A 15,380-nucleotide genomic window follows, 5' to 3' on the forward strand; every position below is an offset into this window, starting at 1 on the left:
ATTGATCTTTTGTATTTGGACGGAGCCGCCCGAATCTCATTTATTCCCACCCCACTGAAATAAAATAAAACTGTGTTACGGCGTTTGGGACTGACGGCTGGTGGTTGTTGTATAGGGTGCGTCGTGCGCGCGCATTTGCTACTACCTGCAAGTTGCAACTGCCACATCGACAAACAATAAAACTGCTTCTATCAAAAATGATGCTGTGGTAGCACCCCGTGATCACGGTCCAGTGTTTTCGGCAAGTATTTTCAGGAAAGCAGTACCTACCTATATAATATTATTACGACTGTTGTTCAACGTTCTGACGTCGGGGGCGGTAGTGTTGTCCACACAAAGCTGGACACTCGCCCCAGTCACCACAGGCGGCAGTATTCTTTTCTATAGTGTAGCTTCTCTTTGCACTGTCGTAGATCGTAGTCACTAGTCGCCTTTGTCATCAACAATAATCGCCACCACCTAAGATAGTTTCGTTTTTCTCGGTTTCTCCCATTCAACGCAATAAGTGACACAACTACATATTATACGCAGGTAGGTATATATAAAAATGATACAATATTAAACATCAAAGTAAGCCTTAGCAGTAGATACATGTATCTATATACACTATACAGGGTGATCCATTTAAAGTAAGACACTTATTACATGAAAAGTAGATGGTTAAACGGTAAATGGATCACTCTGTATAGGCAAATAGATGTGTTGAACACCGATAGTGGGCGTCTTATTTGTTATTTTTATGTTTAGGTATTTAATAGGTACCTACTACCGTAGTAAGGTTTTTTTCAGTTAACAAATTTCTGAGTGGGGTGATTCACTTTGTTCGGTTAGATTTTATACGATATTTTATAGTCAGTAATATTCGAGTTTAACAACAACTATTCTAACAGCTAAATGCTTGATAAAATACATAATATTACATATGTTCAAAAACTTTTTCGGTTTTATAACATTTGTGTATAGTATATGCCTTGCTTTTCCATCCTAAAATTGGACATTTTACGACTTAGTCTACGTACCACCAGTTTTTATTTTTATTTATTGGTCATTTACCTCATAACCTGTAACGTATAGAGCCATAGAGGGCGCACCGGTGAACCACGCCTTATTTCGTATTTTTTGCGATGGGGATAATATTATATACAATGTATCTAGATTGATGAAACGAGATAGCGCCTGTCTTACCTTTTTACATGTAAGAAACGCAACACGATTGTTCTCCATGGAATATGGTTATATCTTCTAATACACTATTTAAATGTACCTACCTACTGTCCGACTTGGTTAACTTTAACTTCGAGTTAACCATGTCAGACTGTTCAATTAAATTGTGTATTGGAAAAGTGTTATAAGGACAAGACCCATATTTCATAGAGCGCAATCGTGTTCCATTTTTCAGCATATCCTAGTTGGGACTTGGGTCCCAAGTACCGTAGAGGCTAATCAGGTACCTATTATACACTAGTTTTGTCCTCAATTATTTTAGTTACCTACTACACTAGTTAGGTTCCTTATATATTTTGATGAGTAGGTACTAAACTACAGGTACTAACATTTTCCTTCTCATTTTAACAGACTTAGAAGTCTATTAAACCAAAGGTGTATTTAAAAATGGTTTCTACAGTTTCTTTTTTAAGTTCTTTGCTATTAAAATTATAGGTTATTTGAATTTTGTGACACATATATATTTGTACACAAATATAGGTATAATAACAAAAATTAATGGACTATACATTTTTACCAACACAAAAGTAATTTTTAAATAACATATTATTTTTATTTATATTATAATAGTAAAGTTGCCTAATAACTATATATTTTTTAGATTTGAGTGGAACAAGGAAGCTTGTGGGTTTATAATAATGTTTTTTTTTTTTTTTTTTAATAGAATCTGGTTACAATTATTAGCTTGTATGTATTTTTCTGACATTTCGTATACGATTTACTTTAAGTGAAGTGTATTTGATAATATTAGTAGAAATTGTACTGACCCGCGTATAAAGCTTCAATAACAAAATTAATTTATTAGAAAAATAAAATAACCAATCTGCTACTATATCCATATAATATTCCAAATCGAAAGGTACAAATTGTCCCCAGAGTATGTTTTGTTCATATTTTGTCTTTCGTATTTCCAATAGAACAAGAGAAGAAGAGTGAGCCGGGATCTTCATGCGTCAAGTACTCAAGTGGCCATTTTTCTTATTTTTAGTGGTTTTACGTTTGGGAAAAATGGGAACAGCTGGCCCGCATTTTAAAAATGTTAGGTGGTATTGTAGTGTTATTCAATAGTGATTCGGCGCATTCTGGGAATAATATTATTTTTTTTAAATACTATTATTATTGTTAGAAAGAATAAAAAAAATTAAAATAGTCTTCATTGCATTGTTTGAAATAATTTTAGGCGGAAAAACATTTGGAAGGGCCCCGATGAATAATAACTACTTGGCGCGTGAAGATCGCTGCTCAGTGCTCACTATTTACTATAGTCACAGGGCGACTGAAAGTATTGAGATAAAAATAGTACTAGGTATGACTAAATAAACATTTATTTAGTCATACCTAAATAAATGTTTATTTAGTCATGGTACTAGGTAGCCGGTAAAACTGTTACTATAATTTACTGTAACTGGAGCATCATACGCATGCGCAGTAGAGCCGCAGAGGCCACTCGCCCGACGCTAACCTAACGACTCGTCGATAACGTAAACACTCAAAACTAAACCGTAAACATTAAAATCTCGAGATTTGGCCTTTGTAGCTGCAGTCGTATTTCGTTGTTTGTGAATTGTGATCTTACCTACGTTAACTACGATCTTGCATTTTAAATTTGGTATGTATAATGTCTACGGGTGTGGCGTAAATGATTTTATATGAGATTGTGAGATACTGATTTTCAGAATATAATATCTAGGTGAATTGATACTAATCCACCATAATTTTAAGTATTAAACAGTGTGTATATACTGTGGTGATATCTAAGTATTCGTTTATCGAATTCTTAAGAGGACGTAACACGGGCGCATTTGTTGTCTCCGTCTTACAAGTGCGTAACATATAAAATGTACGCTTAGCAGATTACGTTTAGCTTCGTTAGTTTAAAAATTAGAGTGAATCGACCTAGGTATTATGAAACTTCATGTTTAGAACATTGTCTGTGTTTGTATGTGGGTTTTTTACGATAGTTCAGTTTTTAAATAAATTATGAGCATTTTTATTTTACGTTATATTATGTACGCAAAACTTGCTAAACAAATTGATCTGTTGTAAAAAACCCACCTACAAACATAAATAATGTTCATACGTTCTCTTAACACACAGACATATACACACAGCTTGTGAGACTGTTTTACAAACTTGATAATTGATGCATATATCCACAAACGACCGTTTGATGTTTGATATTTAAGTTAAATTACATAATACGTAGCATAGGAGGTAGCCGCCACACTTGTCGCCTGAAACAAGTTGATTAGAAATCAGTTTCAAACTATTCTCGACCACCTAGGCTTGCAGGTCAATTTTAAATCCATTGTAAATCAGTTACTCAATAGTCAAATGTATAATTGGTTTCAGACGTGCGTTACAAATCAGCTTTGAAACATCTATACACAGATTATATATATATATATTCGGTTCCATTTGTATATAGAATAATTATCAACATCAATATGGGAAGCAAATTTGAGGGTTTCAAAGGATGTTTTAGCATGTCTATTAATAATACTGATTCATTACAGTAAGTTACAGTACTTATATGTGCTGTGTTTATACGTAATACATTATCTAACATAATAATTGTAAATGTTTTTTAGACGTTTACGAAACACAAATGATAGACGTATACTACTTGATACTAAAATTGCAAAAGGAACAGCAACTAGACTTGACATGATGACTCAATTAAAAGCCGAATTGCAAATATTTGATGCTTTCCTCAAGAATATTGAAGTAAGCTTTGCCTATTATATAACCAGGTACCTTTATTAATACTGGATGATTTTTTTAAATTATTTTATTAATTTAGAGTAAAAAGAAAGCAAAAGATTGTTGCGCAGTGATCAATATTGTTGTTTCCACTTTAATTAAACGTATCAACAACATGTGGAACACAATTTTTTTACTTTTCACGATTGATGATGATATTGAGCCAAAATTTATGAAAGTTTCAAATAGCATTGTAAGTATTTAATTCAATATCCCCCCTCCCAATGTCCGTCCAAGTTAGAGGGCCAAAGTCTTACACTTTTATCATGACATAAAAAAAAATAAATAGATAAATTATTTTTATTTAATCAAACAAAGGCTTGAAAAGTTAATTTTTAAGTATACTATGCTGTTATTTTAAATAAACGTATAAGTAGTAAAATAATTTATTATTAATAATTAAACAAATTAGCTCCTAGTATCACTATTCAATAATTGAATTTCCGTGTTTAAGAGGCCTCCACATCCTAAGCACTACTGGTTATATCCCTTTCAACACTGTTATACTTTCCTCCCTAAAACATACATTCTTTTTGCAGAAACTCTTGTTTTCATAAATGCTTAATCATCTAAATTCTATTATTGACTAATGACTAATATCATTCTTATAAATTATTATTCTTATTGATTCATTGTTAAAATGCTTGAAACTAATAATTGTACCTAAAAGATCTAAATAAAAAAAAAAAAATACTTGTAATGTATAAATAATAAATATATTAGAAATTATAATGGTTATTATGTGAATAGAGTATATTATATTCTTTAAAATCATTTTTACTATCAAAATTATGTTTGAATAAAGAAATAAAGTGGCAATAACATGGATGTCCATAAGATGTCATTTATAAAATATACTATGATAAAAAAAAACATAAACAATTCTAGGTGCTTGTGTAGTATGCTACCTACAGGAAAATATGACATACCTACTCTTCTGTGTTTTATTTTTATTTAATTTTATTCCGGGAAACCACCATTGGCTTGAGTTATTAAGATAAACAACATATTATAATAGTCGTCCAGTCGTCGGTCATACAATACTATAATAGCTAAATATCAATTATACTGGTAACTATCTGCTAAATCACCGTTAAATATCCAAAAACCCCAAAATAACTTACTTTAAGATATTAAATTATTTTATTTTGTGTTGTGTCCTTCTACCTCGCTTTGTTAAGCAACAGAGATGTTAGACCGCCGACCAAAAGAGAATGGTGGCGGTCAATAAATTGAAACATAATTCAACAATGCTCAATATGTTTGAAGTTCTCTGGAATAACTTAAACACAGCATAATAATATATAAATTAAAATACTTTACAATGATGACCATCAATACATTAAGAGGACGTCGCACCCACGTATGTTGTCTCCATCTTACACGTGTACGACATAGCAAATTTTACGCTCAGTAGATCACGTTTAGGCCCGTTATTTTAAAAATTAGAGAGAATTGACCTCTTATAAAATTTAAAGGTAAGGATATTATCTAGGGCATCTCATCGGCTTTTTGTTATATTTCAATTTTTAAGTGAATTATGAGTATTTTAAAATTGTAAATTGTTTATACATCTTTTAATACTCATAAATCAATTTGAAATTGAAATATTACAAAAAACCGATGAGATGCCCTATATAATATTCTTACTTAATATTTTATAAGAGATCAAATCACTCTAATAATTTTAAAATTAACAAGGCTAAACGTGATTTGCTGAGCATAAAATTTGGTATGTTATACACGTGTAAGACGGAGACAACATATGCTGGTGCGACGTCCTCTTAAGTACATTTTAGTTATGTAAATTGTTATTAATCAGTATTCAAAAATGATAAGCCCTCGTAAACTTTTTTGGTAGGTAGGTAGCTTTCTACGGTAGATAGCATACTACACCAACGAAGTAGAGGTAAGTGCCAATACCCAATTCTAATTTTCAAAAAGTATAATGTATGATCTTCAGAATATTGACATAATAAAATGTGAATTATCACAAAATCGACAGATAAGACTAGTGTTTTTTATAAAAAATTATGTTCCTAGTATTTTATGGATATATTTCCATTAATAGGTAATTTAAATTTAAAAAAAAAATCTAAAAATATTAATGATTTGTTAATTTATTTTTTTTATTTTGTACTAGCAATAAGTACATATATCACCTAGGCACATAACAGTAAAAATATTTTCTAGTAAAAGACTTACTTTTAGTTTTTACTAAATAATTATTATTAAATAAAATTGTATATTAAATATGTATTTGTTTTTTTTTTTTTTTCAGGTAATGACTAGCTGCACCAACTGCAGGAGTTGTGATGTAACAATCGAAAGTATCATGAGGAACATAGAGGTAAGTTTTAAATTACACAAATTATAAAAATTAAAATTTTAATACAAATTACAAACTATTGATGAGTTTTCCACGTTTAGATACTTTCAATTCAAGAAGATACAGTTTTTAATTTTTCGTCGTCTGATTTCATCAAAATTCTTCAAACAACAGCGTTTGTAGATAAAACTTTGATGATAAAAGAAGTTTTTTGTCACAAAGAAACCAAAGGAATAGTTATCACGGCTCCTCGCAAGTATGGAAAATCAACAAATTTAACTATGCTTAAATGCTTCTTGGAAATTCAGGTAGACTCTCTGGGAAAACCACTTACAAAGGCAAAGACTGATAAACCAGTTACAGACACGTCTAACTATGAAGTCTTTAAAAAACTAAATATTAGTAAAGAATCAAGTATAATGGAGAAATATTTGGGAAAATACCCTGTTTTATATGCCAATTGTCAGATCGAAAATGATATCATATCGTACGATTGTGTTCTTGATGGATGTAAAGAAATAATTCACAAATCATTTTTATTACATAGCTATTTACAGAAAAGTTCGAAACTGAGTATTCAACAGAAAAAATTATGTAAATTATGGTGTGATGATGCAAGTTACAAAAAGCTTATGAAGAAAGAAGACATTTCATCTGGTCTTAAATTATTGTGTACATATTTAACAGTTCATTATGATAAGACATGTTTTGTTTTAATTGATGAAATCGACTTTTTTACACAGACAGTTACAATAACGGAGACTTTGTTAAAAGATTATAAACTTATTATTTTGTTTTTGAGGCAATTTTTATCATTTTTAAAAAGCAATAATTTAGTTTTTAAAGCGTTTGCGACCGGGAAGTCTGGATATGCTATTCATAGCATAGTGCCTTCATGTGTACAAATACAACCGTTCTATAATTTACATAAGTTTACTGATTTTTATGGATTAACTGATGATGAGTTGGAATATCTTTTCAACAAACCGGAGTTTAAACATATTTCAATGACAATTAAAGAAGTAAAAGATTATTATGGTTCATATAATAAAATTGATCATCTTACAACAACGAAGAAGGAAATATATTGCATATGGTCAATTTTAAATGTTTTAAAATGTAAAAGACTTGACAACTATTGGCGAGACTTTGGAAATGTTTTTTGCAATTTTTCGAATCCAATTATTAAAGATGTAATGCAAAAATTACTAATTGATGAATTTGTGATGGTTGTCTTATACCATAAAGCAGCAAGAAAAACTAATCCAACCCCTCCTCCAATTATTGCAGCATCTGGAACCCCTACTAAGAAATCATTGGATTATTTTTTCAATCTCATGTTGGACTTAGGGTATTTGACTCGTAATTCAACTTCAATAATGGTTTTAGACATATTCAATAATACAGGCAGTTGTATGGGATATGTAACAATACCAAATCAGGAGGTTGGACATGATATTGAAAATAAAATATCATTGTTATCTTAAAAGTCATATTTTGTTATTTAATCTAATAATATAGGTTTATTTACACTCATATTTTAAATAATATTTTTAAAAATTTTTAATTTTTTTTTTCCTTTAAGATGTATATATAGCCAAATATGAAAATTTTGTTTTATACTTAATAACTCCATTGAATATTTTTAAGCATAAAATTGTGTGTTAAAATTAATTTAAACTACACGTTAATTATTGTATGAATTCAACAGTACAATTATTGTTATATGTAATTTTAACTTTCTTATTTACAATTAAATTATGTTTTATTTTGATGTTACAAAACTATTTTATTTAATTTATATTATTCATTTAAAAATAGTTAAGCTGTTTTTTAAAAAATATTTTACATTATTATAGTATTTCATAGGTAACATTTTTTTGTTTATATCTATTTATAATAATATATTATACTAAAATGTAATAAAACTTATTTATGCATTTAATTTTAAGTAACTATGGTAATACCCAATATTATAATATATTAATATGGAATATGTGGATATCTATGTTGTTTATTTATATATATTAAATGTATTTCAGTTTTAAAAGATAAAATATAAATGTACAACTAAAAAATAAGTGGTTTGTCTCCAAAAGCTTTTTGGAGGACACAATATAAAAAAAATAATATAATATCTACCTTATTATTTACTTATGATTAGATAAAACTAAAATAAAAAGATGGACAAGTGCCTCTCTGTTGTAAAGTAGTTGTTGAGCATAACAATGTAATACAAGTGTTAAGTATGAATTCAATGATACATCATTGCATGTAAAATACAATTCTGAGCAGAAACGTTGTCAGCCTATCATATTAATTAAATAACCAAATTAAGTAATTTAAAAATAAATTAAAATTGTAAATATCTCGTTAATAGCTTTGCTCTTTCCGGTAAACTATTTAGATTCTGAGCGGAGGGAATGAATATATTGCATTTACAATTTGTGTTTTTTTTTTTTTAGATTTTGAGCGGAGCAATGAATGTATTTATTATATAATGGTGTGAGTTTTTATTTTTTTATTTTTATTTTTTGTGTCTATCATTACCTTTTGTGACAAAATGATTAAATTTTCTTCAACAGGATATTTTTTGGTAGGAAAATGATTCTACTTGGCCTTTGGACATAGGCGTGCGCATGGGTATGGCTGATTGAGCTTTAGCCCTACCTGAGATTTTTTTTATACGTTAATGGGTTGGTACCTTATGAAGATATGACTAAAAGGAGGTATAGCCCTTTTAGTTTTTAAAACGTTTATGTTTACCCGAGAGACTATACAGAGTGATTCATTTAAAATTGAACACTCATAATATCAAAAAGTGTAATTGTTTTTGAAAATTATTTTTTTCATAGTTTCAAGTCGTTTACAAAACAACTTTGTTATTAAAAAATATTTTTTAATGACATCATAGTTTTAATTTAATATTCCAAAGCAGAATATTTTTTTAAGTATTTCGATACATAAAAATCAAATTTAAAGCGAGTGTTATAAGTATTTAAAGTTTAGATAAACGGAGTTCAGTGGTACCTACAAGGTTACCTCGTGAAATTTACGTCCACTACTCTACTCATTTAAACTTTAAATATTTTTATCTCATAAACTAATAGCCCTAAAGTCGATTTACCATGAATGATTTATAATAATAAATAAATATTAATGTTAATTGACAATTTTTAATACTATATATTATATTTTGAAAGTTTTTTGAATAAATTGTTTTATCAGATTATATTTGGTTAAAATTTTAAATCAATATTAATGAATTTTGTATGTGTGAAATAATGAAAACTGATTGCTTACATTTTCCAGTCACCAACAAAAGGGTCACTTAAAAGTTTGTAGTGAAAATGTCTATAATTTTTTTCTTGTGTGACCATGGTAAGATGGTGGGTGATCAGATTGAATTTAGCCATACCTGACTCAGAGGTCTGCGCACGCCTATGCCTTTGGAGCTAATCAATACTCTCTCTGATAAATTAACAGCTCTTACTAGTAAAATTCAGGAAAATACCACACAATTAGGTACTTTACCATCTCAACAAGAAAATTAAATCGTCAAAAACAAAATCATCAGTTTCAATTAATGACGAATTACCTAATATCTGAGATGATAGACAGACAATCAAAGCTGAAAAATGTGTTACTCTTTAATTTACCAGAAGCTCTAAATGACTAAACCTATACAAGTTCTGATTCCACTACAGTTCAAAACATACTTGATTTTCTTAAATTAAAGACAAAACCAAATTATGTCACTCATCTGGATAAATCTTCTTCTAATACTACCAAACCTCGGCTAGTAAAATTATGTTTTTCAGATCAAAAAGATATTTTTGAATTATCAAGTATTCTCAAGTCAAAATAAATTAAAGTCAGACTCTACATGGAAAGACCTTCGCTTCTCTTCTGATCAGATCAAACCGAAACAAGAGTACATGTCAAACCTTCGCCGGGGGAACTTCTCAACCGTCAATCTAATAGAGAACAGGATTTCATCATCAAATAGATCAAATACACTCCAAAAATTATTAATTCATAAAACTAACTTCAATTCACAATATATTCAACTGCTACTATCAAAATGTAAAAGGTCTAAATAGTAGTAAATACTAAACTTAATTTATTGAAAACCATTACAGTTTTTTTTTAGATTTTAACATTTTAGCTTTTACTGAAACCTGGTTCATAATAATGTTAGCTCACTTGAACTTGGTCTTGTAAATTATGAAATTTTTAATTTATAGATGTGATCGATCTGCTTCTAGCTTATCAACCAGAGGAGGAGGTGTCTTAATTAATAGCAGTCAGTAAAAAATATGTTTCTCACTTATTGATATTCATATAAAATCATTAGAATTATGCCTTGTCTCTGTTAAAATGATAAACAAAAACGTAATTGTTGGTCGTATCTACTTACCACCAAATTCTCTATCTTCTTTGTATAATGAATATTTTTCTATTTTAAATAATCTAATTTCTTCTCGCCTAAATTATGATTTTCTGCTTTTTGGTAATTTTAATTTACCAAATTAAAATAAAGCACCATTAAATGCTAACTTAAACCTATCTTCTCCTGAAGCTATTTTTTTGGAAAACCTAGCATTTCTTAATCTATTTCAAATAAATACAATCATCAATAGCTATTGTTCAATATTTAATCTTATATTATCCAATTTTAAGTCTCATTTTATATCTTTAAATAAGGATGCCATAGTTCCTATTGATAATTATCATCCTCCTATTAATGTCAGCTACACTCAGTTATATACACCCTCTCTGCTATATTTTTTCAAAGAAACCAATGTCTGGTATAGGGGTGATTATAATAGTATTTTATCTTTCCTAAGTTCAATTGACTGAATCAAATTTTTTTAAATTAGCAATGATATTACAATCGTTTCATCGTCTCATCCCAATCCGCTCATTAGAAATCTCTCTACCCCAACTATCCCCGGAAACCCTCCAAGACGGTTAAAACGAAAATGGTGCCGTGACTTGCTTGTATAAATCAAGTACTAAAAAATTAAGTATATTCATAAAAAAAAAAAAAAAAAAATATAATACATATTATAGAAATAAAAAAAAAAAACGAGCGAAAGTGTCATTAATGGGTGGCTGCTCTCATTAAATGTAACATGTAATATATAATTTATTGTAAACTGTTATTATTATTAAAATTAATTTGTTTTTATACCTTATATGTATATTCTGTACCACATTTACCTATTGTGCCTAAGGTATAGATTGTAAATTTTTCTCAAAAAAAAAAAAAATAATAATAATATCGATAATAATACGACCTGTCATTATTGCCAAAAAAAGATGATATACATATATATATAAATAACATATAAATAAATTTGTTGTTCCTATAATAGAGTTCAAGTGTTCGACGGAAGCCGATCAGGGCTAATATTTTATAGATTGAATATAAATAACATTAAATGGTGAAGAACTTAGTGAAGATGACAAAAATATACTTTTTTATACTATTAAAACCCTTATATACCTCTTTTATTACTTAATTAATTAATACTTATTTTTTGCATAATTTTAAATAAAATGTTTTTGATTCAATTGTAAGTGCATATTTAAAAATAAATGCACATTTTGTAGCATATTAGAGCATTTTTAGAAGCATATTTTGAGGTCTTTTTGTGCATATAAATCCGGTCTCTACTGATAAACCATGGTTTATTTAAACCTTTGTTGTTTAATAGCTTTTATGGTTGACTTTCCAAATCAGTAAAAACAATTAAAATATTGACGAAGACAAGAAAAAACTATTGCCACCATACAAAATATGATAATCTCTATAATAAACACATATTGCACTATTTACCATCAAAATACAATTCTCTTCCATTACAAATATTTTATTCATAATAAATTAACATATTTTGTAAGATAATGGTTATTGTTTTTCTTGTTGTTCCTCAATATTCCCATCCTTAATAAAATATGGTCACCACTATGTACTAAATTCAATAATAATGATAAATTGATGGTATTTTTCAAAATATGTCATGTGTTGAACACAATGAATCAACAGTAAACACAGCTAATGACTTAATTTATTGATGTGAACATTCACGTCATGATCCACACTACAAATCTTCAAATTATATATAATATTATTAAAACTAATTACATGTATTTTCTGTATAACAAAATGAGGTTCTGCCTGGTCGTCTCTATATATAGGTACCTACTTAACTAACTATCGCTAGATCTGCAAATTCCACCAGAGCGTCCAGTCTTGTTGTCACGTTACCAGTATACATAATACATATCTTATCATAAAATATGTTATAATATAACTGTGCCTATACAATGTGTTAGCTATTTCTCAGCAAGATCTATAATACCTATATAAAAATTTATAGATCTTGATTTCTCAGTTTAACAGGAATTCAAAACACGGTTTATTACTCGTTTATTAACAAAACAGTTATTATAACCAAAGACTTTAACACTTTCAAATCTTTTACACCTATCCAGAAGTCTTGTGCATGCAGCATGCAATGCAGACTTCCAAAATCTAAACTAAATAAATGGCAACTGCATTCCATCACTTCATGGAAACTATGAAGAATGTACATAGGTGACTGGTACGTCTTTTACAAATCCAATAATATAATAATATATTTATTACACAACATAGTACCTAATAGAAGGGAATAATCAATAAACCGATAAAATTTATTTTAAATATGTATACAATAATTTTACTTATCTATATAATGATTGAAATAATTGTTTATTCTGAAATTGTACACTTATATATTATATTTAATACTAGGTATATGCTTAAACATATTACAAATAAACATTTTTTTTTTTTTAGATATAATTGTAAAATAAATTGTTAAAATTAGGTAGATAGGTACTGTTAATATTTATAGAATCAGATGAAAACATTGTATTATAACTATAAAGATGTACAGATATATTGTTTTAACACACACAGCAGTAGGTAGTTAAGTATTATTTAATTTATAACAATTTATGCATACATAGTTTGCTTAAAATTTTAGTGAAAAATAAATATTTTATATAAAAAGTATAAAAATTTACTAAATACCAATTCCAATAAATCTAGATTCAAAATAAGTTCGTTCGGCACAATAAAAACTAATAAAAATGGAAGTATTTAAAACAAATGGAATTATTAAACATACAATTAACATAGGTAACAAAATAATAAAGTATTGTAAATAGAAAATGTTTGCATCCATTAATAATAATTAATTAAATAGGTTGATAGTATCTATTATAATGATTACCAATGTTACTAATTAAATGTGTTTATAATGGAAGTTTTGCTTATGTACCTATGTACCTATGTATAGGTATATTTATGTTAAAAATAATTATAAGCTAGATTTTATGGAACATTCCAATCTATGCTGTTATAATATTGGAGCCAACTGGCAGGTATAAATAAACATATGTATACATCAAATATGTACATATTTAAACAAATTTTAATTAATACCACAAATAGTATAGCTGTAAGGTAGGTACTGTTGTCTGTTGGTCTTTAAAAAATTAACGCATTATGGCTATTTTCATAAAACCTTAACAGCTCTTCAGTTTTTAGTTGAAGGTTAAAATATTCTTATACCAAATAAAAATATAAACATTATTTTATCGATTTACATGAAAAATTTCCAGATAAAAATATAATATATTATACATAAGTACATAACTAATAAAAATTAGAATACATATCCATACATTTATAAATGTAATGACATAATTATTATATGCATATATGCATAAATCATATTATGTTCATGGTCATATCATGAATAAAATTTGTTAATTTTTCAAATTGACTAGATAATAATAACACAGGTGTATTCTGTTAATACGTTGATTTCAATTTAAGCCGCTTTTAGTTTTTGATTTTTCAGAGCGGCCTTGTCTGGACGTGCTACAAAAATAGACAAAAGTATATTATAACATTATAGCAACTTGTTAATCATTAATAAACTCCATTATAGACAAAAATTCAATAAATTATAAAAATTAATTACCAACAATTGTCCAATTTTATCCTAAGTATTTTTTATATAATATTTCTTAGGTTGATAGCATTTACTTTTAATGTAGATTTAAAGTAGGCACGTTATATGTATACGTAACTATGTTTAAATCATCCTAAGCTTCGAAATTGTATAAAAATTATGTAGATACTAATACAAATTATAAATAACACTATAAAATAACAATCAATGTTATTCATTCATGTTGAAAGACAAGACATTACATAAACAATTTGTATTTGAAAAAGTAGAAACGCATCAATCTAAAACCAACACATTCATTGCTCATCTCAGAATCTAAAATATTGAAATAAATAATAATATTAAAAAAAAAAAGGTGGGTAAGTGGATGTCACTCTGCTGTACAGTAGGTTAAAAGTGGGTCACTGTATAATGGATAGTATTAAATTTGAATTCAATGATATAATATCACTGTATAAGAAAAACGATTCAGAGCGGAGACAGTTTTTCAGACTAGGTAGTAGGTATTAGACATACCTATTATAGGTATACTTATCTATAGTATCAAAAAAAATTTACCTATAATAGGGATCAATAATAAATTCCAAATTAATCATAGGTATCACAATATCCATTAGGTAACGCGTTAGTCGCGTTATACATCAACAACAAACAGTAGTACTATCATAGATATATAATAGTATACTTTAGAAGTTTCAAGTACCCACAAATAATATTATACACTCTAAACAAAATAGCTAAAATAGTTATTCCCGGTTTTTTAATATGTAATTTCGTCCAAATTTGAAATTAAAATTACTACAAAAATAAACTGTGCTTATGTATTTCTTAGAATTTTTAATAACAGAATTAAATATTTACGTGGAATCTTGTTTTAAATTTTCAATCCTTAGATATAAAAGTTGAACATTTTATAAATTTTTAACTACAAAATAATTATTCAATTTTAAATTTGATAAATTTTGTCAACATTTTAACTTCAAATGCTTGTAAAAAAAAATTGTGCCTATGTATTTTTAATATTTTTC

At 27.8% G+C, this 15,380-nt stretch overlaps 2 protein-coding genes across 3 annotated transcripts in view; both read left to right on the forward strand.

Moving 5' to 3' along the window:
• Positions 1-360: 360 nt before the first annotated feature.
• LOC100574645 lies at positions 361-8,111 on the forward strand. 2 transcript variants are annotated; one of them, XM_008182271.3, is made up of 6 exons: positions 361-531; positions 3,577-3,739; positions 3,816-3,951; positions 4,028-4,180; positions 6,269-6,337; positions 6,418-8,111. In XM_008182271.3, the coding sequence occupies exons 2-6, from the start codon at positions 3,672-3,674 to the stop codon at positions 7,801-7,803; spliced, it is 1,812 nt and encodes a 603-aa protein (XP_008180493.1). In that variant the 5' UTR covers positions 361-531; positions 3,577-3,671; the 3' UTR covers positions 7,804-8,111. The 2 variants fall into 2 exon arrangements, with proteins under 2 accessions (XP_008180493.1, XP_003242789.1); XM_003242741.4 differs by lacking the exon at positions 361-531 and adding an exon at positions 2,673-2,833.
• A 4,762-nt stretch (positions 8,112-12,873) lies between these two features.
• The window catches only part of LOC100575304 (gamma-butyrobetaine dioxygenase), a 5,681-nt gene continuing 3,174 nt past the window's right edge, over positions 12,874-15,380 (forward strand). Inside the window, exon 1 of the mRNA XM_003242748.3 lies at positions 12,874-12,915. Within this exon, the coding sequence (XP_003242796.2) occupies positions 12,874-12,915 (42 nt within the window). The remainder of the gene's footprint in view (positions 12,916-15,380) is intronic.

The sequence above is a fragment of the Acyrthosiphon pisum genome, chromosome X (genome assembly GCF_005508785.2).
Source record: "Acyrthosiphon pisum isolate AL4f chromosome X, pea_aphid_22Mar2018_4r6ur, whole genome shotgun sequence".
In the NCBI taxonomy this organism is placed as follows: Eukaryota; Metazoa; Arthropoda; class Insecta; order Hemiptera; family Aphididae; genus Acyrthosiphon; species Acyrthosiphon pisum.

What these genes read in the sequence shown, in the direction of transcription:
- LOC100574645 (XM_008182271.3), top strand. Translation starts at nt 3,672, where the DNA reads ATGGGAAGCAAATTTGAGGGTTTCAAAGGATGTTTTAGCATGTCTATT. An exon ending in TGAAAGTTTCAAATAGCATT is followed by an intron (nt 4,181 to 6,268) that starts GTAAGTATTTAA and finishes TTTTTTTTTCAG; the next exon opens with GTAATGACTAGCTGCACCAA. An exon ending in GTATCATGAGGAACATAGAG is followed by an intron (nt 6,338 to 6,417) that starts GTAAGTTTTAAA and finishes TTCCACGTTTAG; the next exon opens with ATACTTTCAATTCAAGAAGA.